This window comes from Belonocnema kinseyi, chromosome 8 (genome assembly GCF_010883055.1).
Source record: "Belonocnema kinseyi isolate 2016_QV_RU_SX_M_011 chromosome 8, B_treatae_v1, whole genome shotgun sequence".
Classification (NCBI taxonomy): Eukaryota; Metazoa; Arthropoda; class Insecta; order Hymenoptera; family Cynipidae; genus Belonocnema; species Belonocnema kinseyi.
The window spans coordinates 136,377,228-136,398,633 of record NC_046664.1 but is presented as its reverse complement, the minus strand read 5'-3'; the positions used below and the strand labels follow the sequence as shown (position 1 = coordinate 136,398,633).

The 21,406-nt window shown below is 37.3% G+C and overlaps 1 protein-coding gene across 4 annotated transcripts in view; it reads left to right on the top strand.

The window, feature by feature from the left end:
* The window catches only part of LOC117177628, a 164,459-nt gene that overhangs the window by 51,723 nt on the left and 91,330 nt on the right, over positions 1–21,406 (top strand). For 3 of the 4 annotated variants that reach the window (XM_033368413.1, XM_033368416.1, XM_033368415.1), the window contains exons 7-8: positions 3,132–3,449; positions 3,510–4,018. In XM_033368413.1, coding sequence (XP_033224304.1) covers positions 3,132–3,449; positions 3,510–4,018 — 827 coding nt within the window. The remainder of the gene's footprint in view (positions 1–3,131; positions 3,450–3,509; positions 4,019–21,406) is intronic. The other variant, XM_033368414.1, reaches the window with a different exon arrangement.

The window sequence follows — 21,406 nt, the reverse complement described above, 5'->3', positions numbered from 1 at the left end:
TACCTAAAATATAGCATTTCATCCTCATAAATTTTGTTCAGGGAAAATGTTGAAACTTGAATCATAATTTGCACTCTTGAATTTACTTTTTCATATTATCATCATAGTAAAGATTGTCACACTATAAAGAATGAAATAATGAAAGCACATTTATCATTGAAATTTTATTATGACTTTTATTGTTTATTTAACAGTGAGCTAAAAAAAATGCAAACCATCCATACTCAATTTCAAGAATATTAAGAAAGAATATATTATATTATGTTTAATTCAGAACATATACTACTTGAAAAATATGTTTGGAAAAATAATTTTTCAAACAAATTCTATTTTTTTAACAATTAAAAAATTGTGAATACATTTTTATATAAACTGTACAGTCTGAAAAATATTTGGATGTGTTCTATTTCATTTCCTTTTTCTTTAAGTTATCGGGAAAAACTGCTAGAGCAAATAAAAATTGTTTACAAAAATAGAGAGATTTTAAAAATTAGATTAAATGTATCAAAATTATGCCATTATTCAAGAAAAGGTAATTCAGGATACGAATTGGAGCAAAATTAAACATCTCCGGCTCAATTTTTAGAAATTGTGTGAATACACATTATTTAATTGTTTAACTAATTATATATTTTTTGAAGCAGAATGTAATACTTCAAGCAATTACTAACTATTAATATTTAAGAAAAAATGGATTTTTCTTACATTTCTTGGGAAAAAGTAATTGTTTAAATAATTTACATTTATTGACAGTCGTTTGAGGCACACGTGGGAATACAGACGAGTCCCCCGTTTTCTGCTCCTGCCCCTCGCGTCGACTATACTACCGTTTCACTGTATAGCTCGCGCGACTTTCAAGCGAGAAATAACATTTTATATTCAATTACAAAATACAACAACAAAAAGGATCTTTTTGGGAAAAAGTGAGCTGAACCGTCCGGTATTATTGTATTTAGATCATGTGCTTAACTCTTGAACTACCAAAACACCACGACCGGTACACTGCTCTTCGAAGTCCAATAACTAAGAATGTTCGACACTACAAAAAATTGAGATAAATATATTTTCATTGCTTAAGATCTCCTCTTTCCGATGGTACTATGAAATTCCTCAAAACATTGTTTATTATTGCAAAATGCAGTTCAAACAAAAAGAAAACGTGATTTTCCGTGCCTTTTTTTGTGATCCGTTTTTCGAAGCTTTTCGAGTCTAATTATTCTGGGACCCCACTAACCGGTGCAATAAATGTCTAAATTTTGAGAATCCATGGTTCAAAGATCGATTTTTCGTTTTAGTATTTTCAAAATGTCTTAATGGCAAAATTTTTGTGAAAACATTCATTAATTTTTTACAATAAACGATGCTCTTTTCATACAAATTTTCAAGAGTAAAAAGTTCTTGTAAGTAGCCAAGGAATACGCCTGAATTTTTTCGAAGCGTTTTGAGCACTTTTAAATTTTGCATATGAACAATTTTGGCAAAATTCAAAATTTTGCTCAAAACGCTTCGGAAAAATTCAGGCGTATTCCTTGGCTGATTTTTACTCTTGAGAATTTTTCCGAAAAGTGCATAGTTTTTCAATAAAAAATTCCCAATGATTCCGTAATCTTTATTTCACTCTGAATTCAAACTACACCGCCACCGCATTTTCATTCCGAGAATTTTCGAGTGCATCCAACAAAAAAAATTGCCTAAGCGTAAAGCCCCAAAAATTTCAACAAACTCTGAATCGAAATGGGGTTCCAATGAAAATGATGAACGTATCATCATACCTAATCCAGATTATTCTGGCTCTGATGGAGATGATTCGTCAGATGACGAGAATTCGGGATAGGAATTTTCCGGACCGAATGTATCATATAGATCTATTTTTCATAATTACACAGTATTTCAAAAATAATTGGAACCAGATCGCGTTTTTTCATGGTAATAATTTAATAATGGCTAATAATTTTTTTATCCAGCCTAGATTTACTCATTCACCTGAATAAATGTGGTTTACGATCAACAGGCACTGTCCGTAAGGACAGAGTGAAAGAAAAGCATGAATTTGCAAGAAAATGATCCGCGAGGATCATAAAAAGTAAGTCATAACTCCACAGGTCACATAGATAATATTTTTTTCCGTACATCTGACGAATCATCTCCATCAGAGCCAGAGTGATCTTGATTAGGTATGATGATACGTTCATCATTTTCATTGGAACCCCATTTCGATTCAGAGTTTGTTAAAATTTTAGGGGCTTTACGCTTAGACAATTTTTTTTGTTGGATGTACTCGAAAATTCTCGGAATGAAAATGCGGTGGCGGTGTGGTTTGAATTCAGTGAAATAGAGATTACGGAATCATTGGGAATTTTTTATTGAAAAACTATGCACTTTTCGGAAAAATTCTCCAGAGTAAAAATCAGCCAAGGAATACGCCTGAATTTTTCCGAAATGTTTTGAGCAAAATTTTGAATTTTGCAAAAATGGTTCATATGCAAAATTAAAAAAAGTGCTCAAAACGCTTCGAAAAAATTCAGGCGTATTCCTTGGCTACTTACAAGAACTTTTTACTCTTGAAAATGTGTATGAAAAGAGCATCGTTTATTGTAAAAAATCTTTTCACAAAAATTTTGCCATTAAGACATTTTGAAAATACTAAAACGAAAAATCGATCTTTGAACCATGGATTCTCAAACTTTAGACATTTATTCCACCGGTTAGTGGGGTCCCAGAATAATTACAGACTCGAAAAGCTTTGAAAAACGGATCACAAAAAAAAGGCACGGAAAATCACGTTTTTTTTTTAAACTGCATTTTGGAATAATAAATAATTTTTTGAGGAATTTCATTAGTACCATCGGAAAGAGATCTTAAGCAATGAAAATATATTTATCTCAATTTTTTGGAGTGGAACACTCTTAGTTAATGGCCTTCGAAGAGCAGTGTACCGATCGTGCCGTTTTGGTAGTTTAAAAGTTAAAATGTGGCGTTCAACAACTCAACCGTTTAGATTTAGTTTGCCCCTTGCGAATTTGACAGCCGTTTGAAGCGCCTTAAGTGTCGCACTATGTAAATAGGATATATATATATAGCACGAAACACTAGTTATAATAAAGATCTGATTTGCTTGATTATGTAAACAGGATATGTCTGGGACGAAACACACGAGTTATATTGAAGATAAAAAATTCAATATGAGGATTAGTATCCGAAGAGTTAAATGTAGTAATGGCGGAATCCCCGGAGTATTCAACTGCCGTTTCGCAAATCCTGCCGTCACAAATCCAAATCGAAAGAAGAAAAAGCCAACGACTTTTGTGCCTCCTCCATCTCAGCATCAGCCACAAAATTCACCCTTAGTAGCAATCGGAGAATCCAAACAGTGGGTAACTGGAAATGAAAGTACACGTCAACTGATACCATTTTGGAAACGACCGTTATCTAATGCCAGCATAAACCACGTAAGATATTTTATTTTTAGCCTTGATCAGTTTCGATTTAAAGGAAACATTGTCCAGTAGAATGATTCTCAGTATGAAGATTCACCAGGAGAAAGGAATGAAGTCGATGTTGGAATAGGAGGATCACTAACTGTGAACTTAATTCATGAAAAACTGAAAGAAAAAAAGCAACAACAACTTCGGGAACTAAAAGCTATCCAAGAAGAAATTAAGGAAGGGAAGCTAGTTCCACCTCCTTCAGCTTCCACGTCATCGTTTTCTTCGTCACCATCAGTATCAAATCAGAAACCACCACCTAATACGAAAATTCACACTTCGCCTAGTTCTCCATTATCAACATCTGTGCCTACACTATCTACTTTAAATGGTTTATCTTCATGGCCGCCAGTTAAGATGCATTGCCTTTTGCATCCCCCACCCTCGTCACCTTATCATCCAACCTTTTATGCTTCAAATCATTGGAAAGGAACACAGAAAGATAGAGCAGAAACTCCAGAAATTCTTTTAGCTCCACGTTGTCTTTCACACCATTATACTCAGTGGATATCAACGGAAAATTCTACTCATAGGTAAGAAGAAAATAACTTAATATTTCAAATAAAACCTTTACATCGTACGAACTGAGAATAGGGAAAAGTTGAATTACAAAAGGAAACTTTTTTCGTTCTGCGTTGTCGTTAGTTTTCTACAGGCTTTTTATAACATTTGTATTTTATTCGATCCGAAAGAAGACACAAACAACAAACTTTTTAATAATTTCGAGAACTACCCTACCTCGTTCCTTCCCATGTGTAGCTCTCCTGACCATAATGTGTAGTTGGCATCGGTCTTTAATGAACCATATTACGCTTGCTTCGCATTTATGAACCTTTGCGTTTTCAAGGGGGAGCAGCTTAAAAATAAATTTCTGAAACTAAGCGCAAAACAGTAGTTTTATCACATTTACATTATTATAATTGTCTTTTTTGACGGGTTCATTTAAATGATGTAGCACTGCGGTATATCATATTGCACTACTCCTTTATTTAAAAAGCCCGATGAATCAGAGGTATGCAGGGTTCTCCTCACTGTTAAAGCATCATACAAATACTTTAGCATGAGTGTGTATACCGCCAGATGACTCCACTTCACTGGGTATGGGCCTGTACATTTTTTTATTTACTAAGGTGGGCTTAAAATCACCGTATGAATTTAATCACGGCCAGTCATAACAAGCATTTGCGTTCGACTTTCATTAGAAGTATTCGCATTTTCCAGGAGGGTAGGCCAAACGAGAGAAAAACTGCAGAAAACCATCTAGCCGGAAAATTTTTTTCTCTCTTACCGTTCTCTAGATATTGAGATTTTTACTGTCGAAAATGACGATTTTCTTCTATATATTACAACCGCTGGAAATGAGGTCTGTTTGCCTTCAAATTCGAAACGTATTGTGAGAATGTTTGAAAATGGTTCAGTGTGCCTTCGAATTCCAAAGGATTCTGACTGACGGGCATTTACGACTTGTAGGTACTATCAACCTCTTTTAAACGGGTTTTGCTGGGGGCGTAGGGTTTGAAGGGGATGTTACGTGTGAAGCAGTATTTGGGCAAGGCGTTCTTTTATTTGCGTTCATCATAAAAACAATACATAAACAAGTAATTTCTACATCGCTAGAGCAACTGCTTCTAGAGTATGGTGTATACGTATCGTTGTTAGTTTTACTACACTACAATTTAAAATTAGAATCACAGTCATCTTGCTTTATTTTTGTATGCCATTAATTCGAAAAGCAATGTTTCCTGCACGTTGTAGCTTGCGTATAATGTTGCTAGTCCAATAAAAACACCCCTGTGGTTTGTTGTCTTGCTACTCCAAGTCAAATGATGTGCGTTAACATCACATCAGATGAGCAATGGACATCCTTTAACATAGCAGTAGTCCACCAGATTTCTTTACTGAGATGGTGGTGGATGCTGACGCTCCAGTGGTAGGTTTTTATTACACCATTAAGCCTTTCGGCGTAGGCGTAACTCACTCGGTGGGGAAGGGAGTAATGTGAGGAAGGGATATACAATTTTAAGATTGATCTAGAATTCTCGTATTATTTATCTAATAACACGTTCGTTCCGCAACACTTCTCCGATCCAGGTTGCTGATCAATCTCTGTAGCATTCACCCCAAGTGAAGATCCTAAGAAAGTCGTTATGTGAGGTTCCCCGCTTGGGTCTATTAGTGTCCAAGGTCTTTGTTTCAGGCGTCATAAGGTCTCATTCACACATTCTAACCATTCTTTCCGCATTCTGTATCTGGACACGCTGCCATTTACTTTATCTTGATACATTTGTTTCGTTAGTCGTTCATTTGGCATTCTCTCAACGTGCCTGAACCATCTTAACCGATTCCTTTCCCATGTGTCTACTAACATCTCTTCTGCACCACATTCTTTGAGAATTATCTCGTTACTCACTTTGTCCATCAGAGTTTTTTCGCTTATTATGCGCAAGAATCTCATGTCAATTGCATTAATTTTACTCTTATCTTTTTCTTGATAGGTCCATATCTCGCTACCGTATAGTACAGTCAGTATAAATATAGAATTATATATTGCCATTTTAGCTTTATATAATATATTTTTACTTCTGATAAGGGCCCCTGCTCCACCAATAACCTTCTTATCTTCGTTTATGCGGCTATATAAATCCTCATCTACGTTCCCATCCCTAGTAAATAAGATACCAAGGTCTACGAACTTACAATATTGCATAGTGTTTCTCACTCTTGCCTTCGAACACTCTTTCAGAACTTCCCAGAGTTTACTTCTGTCTACCATGTCAAAAGCTTTTTCTAGGTCAACAAATGCACAGAAAACTTTTTTTCCTACTCTCAAACTTTTTTCTGTGATTTGCCTTAAGCTAAATATTTGATCCGTACATGACCTTTCGGGCGTAAACCTACTTTCGACTTCCCAAATCTTTTCTTCTGTTATTTTCATTAACCTACGAAAAAGTATTTTTGAGTATATTTTATTTAAGGTACTTAATAAGCTCATCCCTCTGTAATTATTGCAGTCGATTTTATCTCCCTTTCTTTTGTATATTGGTATGATAATCGCTGTTTTCAAATCGTCTGGGACGTCTCCCTTCTCGATACATAAATTTATCAATTCGCACAGTCTATGTGGTATGTACTCTCCACCGTGTTTAAACATTTCAGCGTTAATACAGTCTACCCCGGCAGCCGTACCGTTTTTCAAGCTCTTAATTATATCTCTAATCTCAGTGAAACAGTCTTTCTCAATTTAGTTTTCTATTTAATCGTGTTCTACTTCGCAATTGTAGTCTCTTCTTCTGCTCTAATTTTATCTTTACTTTCGTTAATTAATCGTTTCAATATTCTCTTTTTGTGTTTGTAATTATTTATACGTCTATTTCTTTCCTCATCGTTAAGACCTGCAATATTCAAGGTCCTCCTGTACGCTTCTTTCTTTGCTTTTTGGGCAGCCTGAATTTTATTATTCAATCATGCATCACCGGTTATTCTTCCTACAGCCACGGTCTCACACACTTAGATCGCACACCAAACAATGATATCCCGGAACTTAGTCCATGCGCACTCTATATCTTTGTTAGTTATAAGCGCCTCCCAGGTTGTCTTATTTATGTTTTCAATTATCTTATTTTGGAAATCTATTCGCACATCCGGTTTCTGCAGGTTCTCAATTTTTATTCGCGTTTGTTTTGTTTTCTTTGTTTTCTTTTTTGTCCGTCCCCGACCCAAGTTAATTTTGGAGATCAGAAGGTAATATGCATGAAAAAGTCTCCGAAAGGTTTTTTTAAAACACGAGGTTTTTTCACTTTATTTAAATGGCCTTTCCTTCCGGAGACTTTTTCATACATCAGTCGAAGGTCTTAACTCAAGAAAAAGATGCACATCAGAAGGTAATGATCAGTGTTGCAAATAGAACACCTCATGACCCTTGTATCTTTGACCAACTCTCTTAGTCTTTCATCCGCAACAACAAAGTCAATTTTACTGTGGCTATTTCTTTTATACCCGGTGTACATGTGGATCATTTTATTCCTAAACCAAGTATTTGTAATGAACAGACCCCTTTCTAAGCATAGATCAACTAATTTATGTTCGTTATAGTTTGTTCTTGGATCCCCAAAATTACCTAGTACTCTTTCTCTATCCTGATTTTGGATGCCCATCCATGCATTCGTATCTCCTAGCAGAATTATTCTTTCTCAATGTTCGAAAATATTTATTGTGTTTCAACAACCCGTTTTCTATGTCTCTACTTTCGCATCCCTTTGTCGCAGCCTTTTGTGAATTAAAGTTCCAGTCTTTTCCGAGGCTATTTTTTAGTTTATATTATTCATTGTTTAGATAATACGCCCAACTACCATCTTTATGCTATAAGTTTATTTTGTGAGTCGAAATCATGTCAAAAGTTAAGTAGCTATTCATCATATGGTGGAGGTTGTAGTTATAACATCCGTCTCACCAAACTTCAGTTAATAGGGTAGGTTTGGGGGGGGGGGGGCTGGAACCGAGAGAGTCGTCTTGGGTTTATGTTTTTATGCTAAGAAGGTCACCAGCCTTCAGCAGCGTTGTATTATATGGGAGTTAATGTGATCCCATCTGTTATCTTTAATTACGTTTTCGGATTTCCTATTAACTAATGCAAAGGACACAGCGAGCTACATGTGTTGAAAGTTGGTTTACAATTACGTCACATCTCTTGAGGCTGAATAATGCTACGAAGGAAAATTTAAGAAAATCATCTCCTTTAAAGTTATTTCAAATCCATTGAAATTTTGTAAATACACTGTCTAAAGATTTTAATTTGATAAAACTTTCCGCATTTTTGAATATACAGCCAAACTTTCCACCAAAAAACAGTTCAATATTTTTGAATTTTAACACACTGAGAAAAGCGAGTCTAGGTTGGCGCCTGGCTCCCATTCATGCTCGTAATACTTGAGCCTTTAACTTTCGCCTCATATCACTATGGTTCTTGTATTAAGGCAAAAGCCGTTTGTTCTGTTTTCAACCGTCTGCTTAAGATAGAAAAAGCTCCTTTAAAATGTAACCTCTTTGGAGTCCCTATTTGGCTAGCTTTTCCGTTCAATTAATTTATCAATTACCGCCTCAATCTCTTCTTCACAGTTCCCAACAACTTAACTCATTGTGGTTTTACCGTTTAGTTTCACCTCCGGTATCAGCATCGCATGCAGGTCCACCTATATCTGTACTTTGTGCTACGTCAGACTTACTCTCAGATGATTCTCCATTTGAAAAAATGCGAAGTATGCTCTAAGAATTCTTTGTTATTTTCCGTCTTTCTAACAGAAGATGCTTTTTCCAAGGGAGTCGTTGTCGACTCTCCCTGGGTGTTTTTTTTTCTGATTTTCGAAAGAGCGGATTTTTTCCCCAGAGTAGCTAGGGAAACATCTGGCCACCCCCTACAGAGCCCCTCTTGTAGAGGTAAGGCATTTTTAATCTCAAAGGTCGCCCGGTCTCGCAGAAACACACTGATAAAAAGTACGCCCGAAAATGCCGAAAACCTACGAGTTAAGTATATTGTATATATTAGCGTTCTCATAGACAGTATCATTTTTTGTCCTCCTGCTTTTATAGGAAATATTACTCTTAAAATACACGTTATCCTAAAGGAATTATTCCACTCAGTTACACTGAAATGAAGTAAAAGGCTTACAGTCATTGCAGAAACCCAGAAATGAAGAAAATACGAAAAAAAAAAATACTATATGATGTGTCTCACTGGTTGCTAGTTGAATGTTTTGTACACTCATATTCCTTATTTTTCTAGTCAAAGCAAACTTCAGAGTGCTTTAAATATCGTCAATTAGTACACAGGAGATATTGGTATGGACTTTGGTTTAGATAAGTGTGCTAAAATTTACCTGAGAAAAGAAAGATTATTGGCCTTTTGGAGGACCTTGACATCAGTTAAGGAGTCTCCCCGAAGCAGATACAAGCATCTTGTTAGGAAGTTTTGGTCTTCAAATTTGTCGACGTTGAACAAAGTATCTGCGACTAACATGCTTGTCGTCCGGGTTCTAGTCTATTTGTTTGGGACGCTTCAATGGAAGAAGAACAAGCTTAAGGCCCTTGATATCGCCACACGTAAGATCATGCATATCAATTCGTCTTTTCCGCGATTGTTCATTTCACGCAGTCACAGTGGACGCATAATTTTCAATTCTTTCATGACAGAATTGTTTCAAGTACAGCTTAAATCGTTGCTAAGAATAGAGATCCTCTCTTCAAAGTGGTCAGGAAACACGGGATGATGAACTTTCTGCATCCATCTCGCTGTTGCTTCCTTTGAAGGTCTTGACACCTCTCTTCCTTTTTCTTCTGCGTCTCTGTGGCCTCGAGTGTGCAATGGAGACTGCTTTTCGAAACTCGTTGTTATAGAAAATTCGGCACTGCTTGTTCTGGAAAATGGACTGTATCTCGTTCGCAGCGTTAGACAGAGCAGTCACGGCTAACATCGTAAGAGCAATAAACGTGGTAGTATAGCACCATCAGGAACGCATTTTGCCTGAACAGTTCCGTTATTCCCACTACTCTAGGAGCTGGGTGTAATCCTGTGTGTCGTTCTAGGTCCGTCAGATTTTTTATTGAATATTGTATAAAATTTTGTGCTCATTACGAAAAAGTAAGCCCCCCCCCCCCCACCGCTCGAAAATGAGGTGGTTTCGATGTTTTCGCGTTTTAATTTGTTTCTAATTAAGGTAATAGTCCTGTTGTAATTTGGGATGTTTCGAAAGTTCAAAAATATATGGTCGACTAGAAAACCGATTTACGTATTGCGAGAGTCGTTTATATCACACAAAGAGAAGGAGAACTCGGCATTTATTTTGCAATATCGGGAAAACAATCCCATAACAATTTTTTTCTTACAAATTATCCCAACATTAAACGAGAAACCGCGTCTGGAGTAACGCGGAAAGCTATCAATTAAGGGTAAATCGACAAAGAGAAGGAAAAATTGAAATTAATACCGAGACCACGTGGTCAATGGTGCGAAATCTTGACATCGTACAAAACGGAATAAACGTTGTGAGACTCTGACGCAGAAAAATAAGAACTTTTCGACAAACTAAAGTCCTACGTACTGACTCGACTTGTTACACCTTGAAAATAACGGAAAGAGAACACTCAGTGGGGCCAAGCGAAGCATTGGATCGGGAGCAAAGTCTACAAGTCAGACCCGAACCCTCCATTGCATCGCCCGCCGAAATACAAAAGAAATTTATCTCACACATTACGTTTTTCTTTCCTCTTTTTTTTCTCATTTTACTGTTAGTCGGCGCAATCCAATTCGATTCAACGCCGATGAATGCAAGTCCAATTCTGTTATAATTTGGCAATTAATAATGTGTACTGCAGAGCACGCGTTCCTACTCGTCGACCAAGAACGTAAGTGGCAGATTTTTTGTAACGCGCCAAGACCGTCCACTAGCAGGGTGTTCGCGTCAGGGCATAAAAGCTTCGTGGGACTTGAAAAATGTCAAAAGTTTCTGAGTTTAAGCAATTGGCGGGAAAATTTGAAATTACCACGGAATTAATGTAAATCTTAAATAATTTAGACTAAATAAAATTGATTGGAGGTTGAAAATAATTGAACGGAGACTAGATTTGATACTTAGAACGCTTACTGAGGAATCTTTGACGTATTTCAAGCATTTAGGTTTCGCTAATACGGAAACCGACAAAACCCAAGTCACAGCGGCACTATCGGGAAAAATTATGAACTAAAATTAATCGTAAAATAAAAACATGAACTGATTTCTGTGACGGTAATCGTGAGATTTCGACACAAATATAATAAATATTATTAAAACCATGGTTTTCTACGCTAAATCCTAAAATAGACATCGAAATAAAAATTTTACCGTGCTTCAAACTACAGCGCGTCTAGTAAAGGAAACAGGGAACTAAATCTCCAGTGACTAAAACTATGAATCGTTTTCCATAACCGAATGTAATTAATGTGACTATGTCATAGTAATGTCTCACTGAATCTAGATCCCAAGCTTCATGAAACGTTAACGGAAGAAAGCTTCATGAATCTTGGAAAGTTTCCAACCTCGGTTTCGAGCGGGAAAATTCAAATCAAGTTGTGAACGGAATATCAAATTAAAATCAAATAACTATATTCAAAGTACCATGCCCATGTATCTATGACCTATGTGAATAAGTCGAAAGCTATATATACGTTATGTTCCGCTGACACCTCAATTATCCTAACCTCTACCTGAGACGGGCACGTATGCGCATACATTACAAGTGCGTATTCAGCGTTTCGGAACTTGTTCCCATGAAGTCTTTCATCAACCCGTGGAACATTTAATAACTAATGAAAGGCTCCATGGACATTAGATATTCCCTAAGTTTATAACATACTTAGAGTTACCGAGTTTACAATGTAATCCAGCGATTTGGTAGTAGTTCTCTGCATGGTTGAATATCGAAGTTGGAGTGCGATTGATGTTCCACCCAATGACTGATGAGACTACTCTTGCCAAGTTTCCAATTGTTTTGTTGCATTGTTCCAATAGTGACGTCACACGTATCGAGGCAATATGGCGTTGCTCGGTTTTTTTGCGGCATTGACTAAGCCGAGTTCTTAAGATTTGGGTTGCGTTCGGTGGTGTGCGTCCTCCTGGCATGACATTCGCAGAGTGACAAAGATAGCGACATACTGCGGGAGTTTTAACTAGTCCAACGTTGGCTCTGACCATAGCCAGTAACTTTAGAGGTGGAATAGTTACTGGACTGGTCCTAAGTGGCCATACCATGGAGTAGTAAGTAGGTGTGACGACGTCGCACTTCGGTGACAAAGTAGAGAGAGAGAGAGAGAGTTGTGAATCGTCGACCGAATGTAGGACGCCCTTGATAAGAAGTTTGCGGCCCGCCACCTCGTGTTGGGATCGGAAACTAAATGCGTAAGATGTCCGGAGTATGGATGCCAGTAGGTCCCTTCACCTGGGGTGCGTTAGTGGCTCATACTAGAATTTTTTATCCGACGGCCCATGCCTTACTTCCATGGTTTGTTGTTATTGTCCTCCGAAGTTTGACAGGCGGTGAGCGTGACATGCAAAAAATGTACAGAAGCAATAAACAATAAAGTGTAATTTCTGACGAGTGTCCTGTGGTCGAGGTATGACTTCCGCTCTTGGTCACGATGGTTTTGTCAGCTTGATCCGTTCAACCTAAACTTTAAATTAATATGACAGGTAAGTCAAAATTTACCCTGTCGCAGAATAGCAACCTCTATCTGTTTTTGATTCAATTAATTGTTAACATAAAAAATTAAAACTCACGTTTAAAAATGAGGACAAATAAATTTGTGATTATTTTGGTTAAAATATTGATTACTGTAGAAAAAGCTTCGAGCAAAAGTTGGACCACTCTCAGAGGAGAATTTTTTTCTAAGAGGACATTTTTTGATAAAAGTTATCAATTTCGAGAAAACATCGATTAAAGAAATAAAATTCAGAGCCAGAATAGGAAGGTAGTTTTCTTTGTAGAAAGCAATTTTAGCAAGAAATTTCAAGAGATAAAAGATACTCCTTTTTGGGTCTACTTCAATTGCGTTACGTGGTAAGACTGAGGAGGGAAATTGGGAGTTGGAGTGTGGAGACTAGGATTAGACGCAATAAAACCATCAGGGTAATCAATCATTAAATTTATTCTCCACTTACATCCTAATAGTTGACAAGAGTGCAACGGCAATCGGAAAGAGCGTGTCTAGACTGACTGTTTGGGAAAAACGATGTTAGGGAAGCCCTGCCGCTCGGGTGCTTCGGGGCCCCTCGGGTTGTTTCGCCCATTATCGGTCACGGCCTGGTAATCTTTTTCGCGCAGGGCCGTCATGAGTCAGATTTATCGTAACAGATCTGTTGCAACTTTCATAAAGAAAATGTATTCTAAAATTTAAGTTAAAAAAACTATTGCAAATTTCGGAATGTACATACTTTATCGTGTTGTACCTTTAGCAATTCTTAATAAAAGCTTCTGGAAATGTGTACATCGATAATGAAAAGGCTAATTAAAAAATTAGCGCCAGCTAGCTTAAAGTCAAATAATACTAAACTCTTTGTGCTATGAACAATAATAAACTAAGTTTCTTTTTCAGCTTCTAATAATCGTAGTCTTCTGATAAAGCTAAATAATTATTGCGTTTATAAAGGAAAAATTCACATTTTAAAAGCCATTTTACTATTTAATCTGTATGAAAATTATTCATCTTTATCAGAAGTCTGCGATTATTAGAAGCTGGAATAGGGGCTTAGTTTATTACTGTTTATAGCACAAAGAGTTGTTATTTGATTTTAAGCTATCTGACGCCATTTTTATATAGGCTTTATATTACCCATGTTCGCTTATTGCCAATACAATTAAGAAAAATGGCATCTAGTCATCTGCTCAGGCATTTGAACCTAACTTGTTGAAACAACTGTCCTCGGTTCTGGTCTACCTTCGTCCTAACCAGTTTTTCGTAGATAAAGTATTTTAGAAGATATTTAGGATTATAGATTAAAATGGGTCACTGTGTGTATGTATAATTTAGAAAAAGAGTTAAATAACCATCGCATAGTCCTATTGGGAGCAACTGTCATTTAAAAATGAACTCTGGCTCCCAGTAGAACGACGGTAAATCACACTTATGACCAGGTCTTACGACCGTGAGATGGGTGATCACAGGGCCCGACGAAATCACATAGGCAGGCCAGCAAAACCCTTGTGTTTTGGGGACACAAAGCGATCCAAGGATGACAGCTTTCTATATCCATCTTGCAAGTGCCTTGGCATATCTTTGGTACGCTAGTATGGCTTTAAGATGGTAATAAAGCACTCTTAGGGCCGCAATATGCCTGTAGAGATAAGTAGTTACCGCGTGGGTGGGACGCCCAGATAGTATGTGATCTAGGTACTCAGCGTGTGCATGACCTGTACCTGCATTAAGCCCTGATGATTTGAGAAGAGTAAAAGTTGCTCTTTTGACAAGGACTGTTTTCTACATTTCTGTAAAAGTTTTCATGCATTTCCTTGCCAAGTAGCTCTTGACAGCATTTTTTAACCTCTGCTTTCTTCACTTTGGCTTTTAGAACAGAAGCATCGAGATGGAGTAATGCACTTTCCTTACTTCTGATGCTAAAATTTAGGCTCAGTGACTCGGTCACCTGTTCTGTGGCTTTGTAAAGGAACGCTCCTTTGCGACTCATGTCGTGGTACCTGACCATTTTTAGCAGAGTGTCTCGGCCGTTTGCAACGGTGTAAGCTGTACATAGAAAATCTCGATTATGAAGGCACTGGAGATTCAGAAGTCCTCGTCCGTCTTGGTGGATGAATTTATAATCGCGGAACAGACGGATTGATATGTAAGTTCTTATGCATATGCATGATCTTACGTATGGCGATGTCAAGGGCCTTAAGCTCGTTCTTGGTCCATTAAACCATCTTAGACGTGTAGAGTAGAACAGGGACGGCAAGTATGTTAGTCCCAGATAGTCTGTTCCACGCCGAGATATTTGAAGACCAAATCTTCCGAACAATATGCTTGTACCTGCTTCGGAGAGACTCCTTCAGTGATATTGCGACCTGAATGTGTCTTTGAGGCACGCCTCAAAGAAGCAAAGAGCACAAGCTCAGTATCCTCGGGACCACCATTAACCTTTCCTTTCCTCAAATGAATTTTGACACAGTTGTCAGTCCAAAGTCTATACCAATCTCTCTTGTGTACTGCTTGACGATATTGAAGCACTCTGAGTTTGTTTTTAACAGAAGCATAGATCTTTAGGTCTTCCATATAAAGTACATGAGTGTATCCAGAAGAATTTCGTAGTGCAAGAGATGGAGGCAGAAGTATGACGCAAAAAAGCAGAGGGCTTATGGTTATTCGCTGTCACTCCATGTTTTCCAGATAAGATAATAAATCTAATTTTCTAAAGGCGCATAAATCTCTATGCATCTCACCATGTGCAGATGAACCTTCAGACTTTCCAACAGACAGGTGATAAGTATATGAAAGGTTAAATTGAAAGCTTTCCGATAGTCAATCCATGCCATTGACAGGGCGAGCTGATGGGAACCTGCCTCTGTGCCGACGCACCTTTCAATTAGAAGGTTCTCTCACTTTCCTGCTACAACTTTTTTGGAGCCACGTTTCTTCGTACATGTCTCGCTATACAGGCCCAATTCTTCGAACAATCCTGTTGTTCAAAATAGCTGTAAAAGTCTTAGTTCTTCGTACCCGAAAGTGCTTTTGTATCGTAAAACTCTTTAAGGCAGATGATATTATTAGTATCTTTTATCAGCTCCAGTGTTTTCGGGATCTTGTATACCTCTCTTCGAAAAGTCTTTACCTTATTGGGCTTGGGTGAATTTTGACAGAAACAGGGGAACGCTGAAAAAGCGCGATGGTTGAGCAAGAAACTGTTAATTCTTCCAAATCCATATTTCTCTCTTCTGTATTTCCCTCCTTGCGTCAGATAACGCCCATATTTTGTCAACAATATGCTGCTTGATTGTCAGAAACTTTTATTTGTTCAGTGTGTGATTAAAGGTTCTCAGTTCTTGGGCGAAATTTCGAACCCTTTCAGTGAACGGTCTACCAGATGTCATGTAGTCTATCACAGACTGAAAACGGGATGCATTCTGTCTTGCCCATCCAATCTTCTTTTTCAGTTGATGCATGCTTCTTTTAGTATTTTGATCCATCGTCGATTTTAGCCTCCGATTTGAATCAGCCAAAGCTCTGTCAGCACCATAAACTAAACAATTAATTGTCCAGAGGTTGGACCCCTCCGAGATATCCATTTTAGCCAGACCTTCGGGCTTAGAAGTAGCCTTTATTTTAGTGTTCATCCTTGTCCTGAAATCACTATCATGTCTCAGACAATGCCTGTTTTCAGCTGTTGGTCTCAATGTTTCTTCCTCATCTTCGGCTGTAACTTGTTCATGTAGCGGCTGAGGAAGCGCTCCGTGCACATATTCAGTTTTCAAGAGGTAAACACATTAATTTCGCAACGAGCATTCCTATTTCCTTAGTGTACCGTTCTATAATCTCTAGAGCTAGATGTAGTTGCTCTTTGTTTTTAGCATATATCTTAAGATCATCCATATAATATACATGAGTGACCTTCTACTTTCGATTTGCAGATTTTATCGCAAAAGTACACCTGGAAATGGCGAAGTGCTAGAGATAGTGGCAATAATGTGAGGCAAAAGAGGAGTGGGCTCATGGTGTCGCTCTGAAAGACACCTCTCTGACAGGTGACCTTGTTAGTTGTCACACGATTTTTTCCAGATGAGATAGTAAGTCTGGTTATACAAAGCGGCATCAATCTTTCAATCCAGGCCATCGATAGGTCACGTGGGTAAGATGCTGCATCTTTACAAACACATTTATCGATAAGCAGGTTCTCCTCACATCCTGCTACGCCTTTCTTTGAGCCACGTTGTTCATACATTTCTTGCGACACAGGTCCGATTGCCAGAACAATCCTATCATTTAGGATAGCTGTGAATATCTTATACAGTGTGTTCAGACAAGTGGTTGGCCTGTAATTCTTCGGGTCAACTAATTTGCCCATTTTCGAGAGGAGTACTGCGCGCCTTTCCACCAACCACTTCGGAATTGGCTCTTTCGACTTCAAAATATGAGATGAAAATACGGGCCAAATGTTGATGGGTTGAAGGGAACTTCTTCCACCATAAAGTCCTGATACCATCTGGTCCCAGAGCAGTTTGGGCGGGTGGTCGACAGTAACTGAAATTTCTTGGAAGAGACGAGATGGGTCAGAGAGAAAGTGTTGGTTTTCTCTGACCCACCTTTCTCTCCGCTCTAGATTTCTCTTAGCGTTAGCTAGTATCCGTATTCTCTCAACAATATGCTGCATGATAGTCAGCAGCTTTGACTTGTTAAGTGTGTAATAACGGATCCGGAGTTCGCGCGTGAACTTTCGAACGTTGGCGGTAAAATTCTTGCCAGATTGTGTGTAGTCAATCACACACTCAATGCAGGAAGCTTGCACACTCTTGCTTAGCCTATCTTTATAACGAGTTGATGCATTCGTCTTTTGGTCTTATGATCAACCGTTGGTTTTGTTTTACGGTTCGCATCGACCAAAACTCTCGCTGGATTATACATACAACAATTGATAGTCCAGAAGTTGGATTCTTTGGAAAAATTTCCACGAAGATCGTCATCCATTTCAGCCAGATCGTTAGGCTTGAGAGAAACGTGGGTATTGATGTTTCTCTTGGTCATAAAGCATCACTCTTTCTTTATTGGATGCCTGCCCGTGGTATTGCCTCTCTTTCTCTTTTGCCGCCCTGTTCTGGATATAGTAGAGTAGGCGTTTCGATTACATAGCCCCTTTTTAGGATTAGTTCGGCATGGTTTCACACCAAACAGCATGCCAATCGCTTCATGTAACCCTCTCGTGCTGGGGTCATACTCGCATCGTAGCACTCTAGCAAGTCGTGATTTTGTCGCTCGGTCCACCTAAAAGACCCGCGATTCCGCCATTGGCTCCCCCAGCTCTGGAGTGATAGGCATTGTTCTCCGACCCATCGTCCGACCCGTTCTATTTCTTTTAACCGCACTTACTACAACTATGTTTGGTGGTATCTTTGTTGTTCACACGAGAAGCTAGGAATAGGGGTTTACCCATCCTTGTAGAGCCTCGCATGCAAGGATGAGGCTGCGTACTCTGAAAGTTCGCCCGATATCCCAGAGTCACCGTTCTAGAAACCTGGTTCTAGAAAATCTGGAGGTTTTCCTGGGTGCTTTCCCTACATTTTCACTTGGTTTAGTATTAACTTAGGTGGCTTAGCAGGATACTTCAGTAACTTATTATTTCAGTAACCCTCGAATACTTTTCAATACCTTCTGGTGTAAATTCAATATTTCATCGACGAGTAGGATGTGTGCCATTTGTTTGAGTATATTCGCTTGAAAGCATAAATGTCTATTTTGTTTTCCATTGATAATATTTGTTCCATTTAAGGCAGGAAATTATCTTTAATTAATTCATGATTCTATTATCGAGTAGTGCGGGTATATTTGCATTAAAATGTTTAAAAATGTGCCACCTAGAGTCATCTATTATATTTTTGTTTCATTGAAACTTACGCATTGTTGTTTCGTTTTAAATACCACATTGATTTATGCCATTAATATTCACTCCTCCGAGTTGAAGAACGAAGTTTGCACTGCAACTCTTATTTCATTAAAAAATATTAAATTTTGAAGTGTTATTGATCCTGACCACGGATTTTCGTATTTTTCAATTCCATTCACTACTGTTTTGTAAAATTTTCGAGGTGCATTAAAGAGGATTGATTTTTTCTCATATCTATTTTCCCGACGGCTTAGGAGACGACGGGAAAAGCAGGTATTTAAGTGAATTACATTTTCTAATCCTGATGAATGCAAGCCTTCTTACTCGGATGGTATAAATCTTACGCCCCAAAGTCAATGGCCTTTGCGAATTATTCAAAATCATTTGATAACTTCATTGTACGCTTAGGTGTCTATGCCAGAAAATTTCTGGATATGATCATTTTTTATCCACGAGGCTTTTACATGTCTCGTGTTTTGTGCCTTCTTTCTTGTAACCTGTTCATATTGTTGGCACTAAAGTTGGCGTTCGATCCACTAGGAGTTTTGGTTCGATCTGGGTTTGAACCGTGCTAACTTTTAGCTTGTGAATCTTTGAAATAAGGTTCACCTGTTAATTCATGAGCGATATTTTTTCTTATTATCCTCGAAGCAAAGTATTCATATTCTTTTCACGCCACGTTAAATAATTGGTCTTAGATAGACAGCTTTATTATCATTTAGTTACGTATATCAATTAGCCAATTTATTCTTCTCTCATTTGAATTATAAATTTTAATCTCGGTTCAGCCGATTTATTATTTCATTCAAGAAAGTTAATGAGTTATTTTCAACTCACAATGAAATGAATTGATTTTATATCTCTTTATTGTGGTCTTACGACATCACTGCAATCGAGTACTATTGTGTACGTGTGACAAAACACCCTTTTCACGTTTAGTGGATTTAGATATCGAGACGATTAATTTAAACCGTAGTTATTTGTCAGTCCCTTTTCTTCTAATGAGAGTAAATTTTGTATTCACACTTTCCCGAATTCAATGAGTTTATTTTATTTTTTAATATATGGTGGTAAAATGTCGATACAGAATAAAATAGAGCAGAGAAAGGGCACGTTCTGCAATGGGTAGAACGTTTCAAACGCAGAGAGGAAAAGAAAGTTATAAGTTAAAATAATATAATAAAAATAAATAAATTTGTAGATATTTTTTTGGTGCACAATATTTGTCTTATCTTTATTTCCTATCTTGCATAGTTTGACCGCAAATGCAATTTTAGATTTTCAATTAGTTTTCGTACCGTCAAAATTTGAATTTTTCGAAAAAATTCAAAAAGTTGATATGATGATCTTGTAGGGCTATCGAAAAGTAAGATTTTTCTTTTCAAGTACTATGAACAACTGTAAAAAAAATTATGAATCATTAAAAAGTGTTTACTCAAAAATGTTACAAATGGACTCACTTTTAGAATTTTTATCCAAAATGTCTGACTAACGAACTTGGAATTTAGCTTAGAACACTAAAAGAGTGTACCAAAAGCCAATCTAATAAATTTCTTTTCCAAAAGTTATCGTGCTCACAGATAGACATAACGTGGAGCTTTTGACAAAAACTAGAGAGGTCAAATTTTATATACATTCATTTGTCACGAATAATTTTTTGATAGTTCTATTTTTAGTGCAAATCATAAAAAAATAACATCAAAACCATGAAAAGTTAAATTTTTTGAAACCCCACACACGACACGAAAAAGAAATTAAAAGACAAAAGTTGTGGTAAGAAATTGCCTACGAAGCGGGCACATTTTTTTACTGTCAATTGAGGTTTTTCATGAAGAAAGTAAAAACTACACATCCTATCAAAAAGAGATCAATAACAAATTTGTAGATCTTTTTTAAATGCACAATTTTTATGTATTTATCTTTTACCGTATTTTGCATGGTTTGGCCGAAAAATGTAATTTTTTGATTTTTCATTATTTTGTATGCTGTCAAAATTGGAATTTTTGATTTTTCAAGAAAATTCAAAAAGTTGTTATGATAATCTCGTAGGGCATTAAAAAAGCAACATTTTTCTTTTCTTGACTTTTTTTTATATCGCGCGTTATTTGCTATAAAATGTTCATTTTCGTGTGTTTTTTGGAATTTTGTAAATGCTATAACAGTGGTAATTTTTGATTTTTTGAAAAAATTCATTAGGATAAATTGTTCGACTTTTTGAATACTACTAATAACCGTACAGAGAATCTTTGAATTTTGAAAAAAGTGGTATCAAAAATATTCAATGTGTCCACTTTTTGAATTTTTTCCAAAATGTGTGGATAATAGACCGTGGGCTGACAACGTAAATGGGAGCGTGATACGGATAAGGCCAATTTTCACATGAGATGTTCGTCTGATGATGAGGAACGTAAAAATGGGTGCCTGGCAGGTATGAGTGGATGCGTTCACCTGTGGCGACGTGTCGAAGGTGCGAATTTTTGGCAGTTAACTTACGTGACTCGGATAAGGTTGAAAATTGGTGTACATGTAAGGGCTGACATTAGAAATAGCACCTGCGCATTGCCAGGCACTTACCTGGATGCAAAAGTGTTGCCAGGCGGCTTCGAAGTCGCCGGAAACTCAGGTGAAATTTCTTGAAATTGATTTTACAGGAAAAAGTTTGAAACAAAAGTTGGTCCACTCCCGGCGATGCATATTTTCATTGGCATATAATTTTTTGATAAAATTGATACTTTTGGAGAAAACATCGATTAAAGAAATACCATAACAATAAAAAGCCTTTTTTATTGACAACAAGTGATTTTTTCG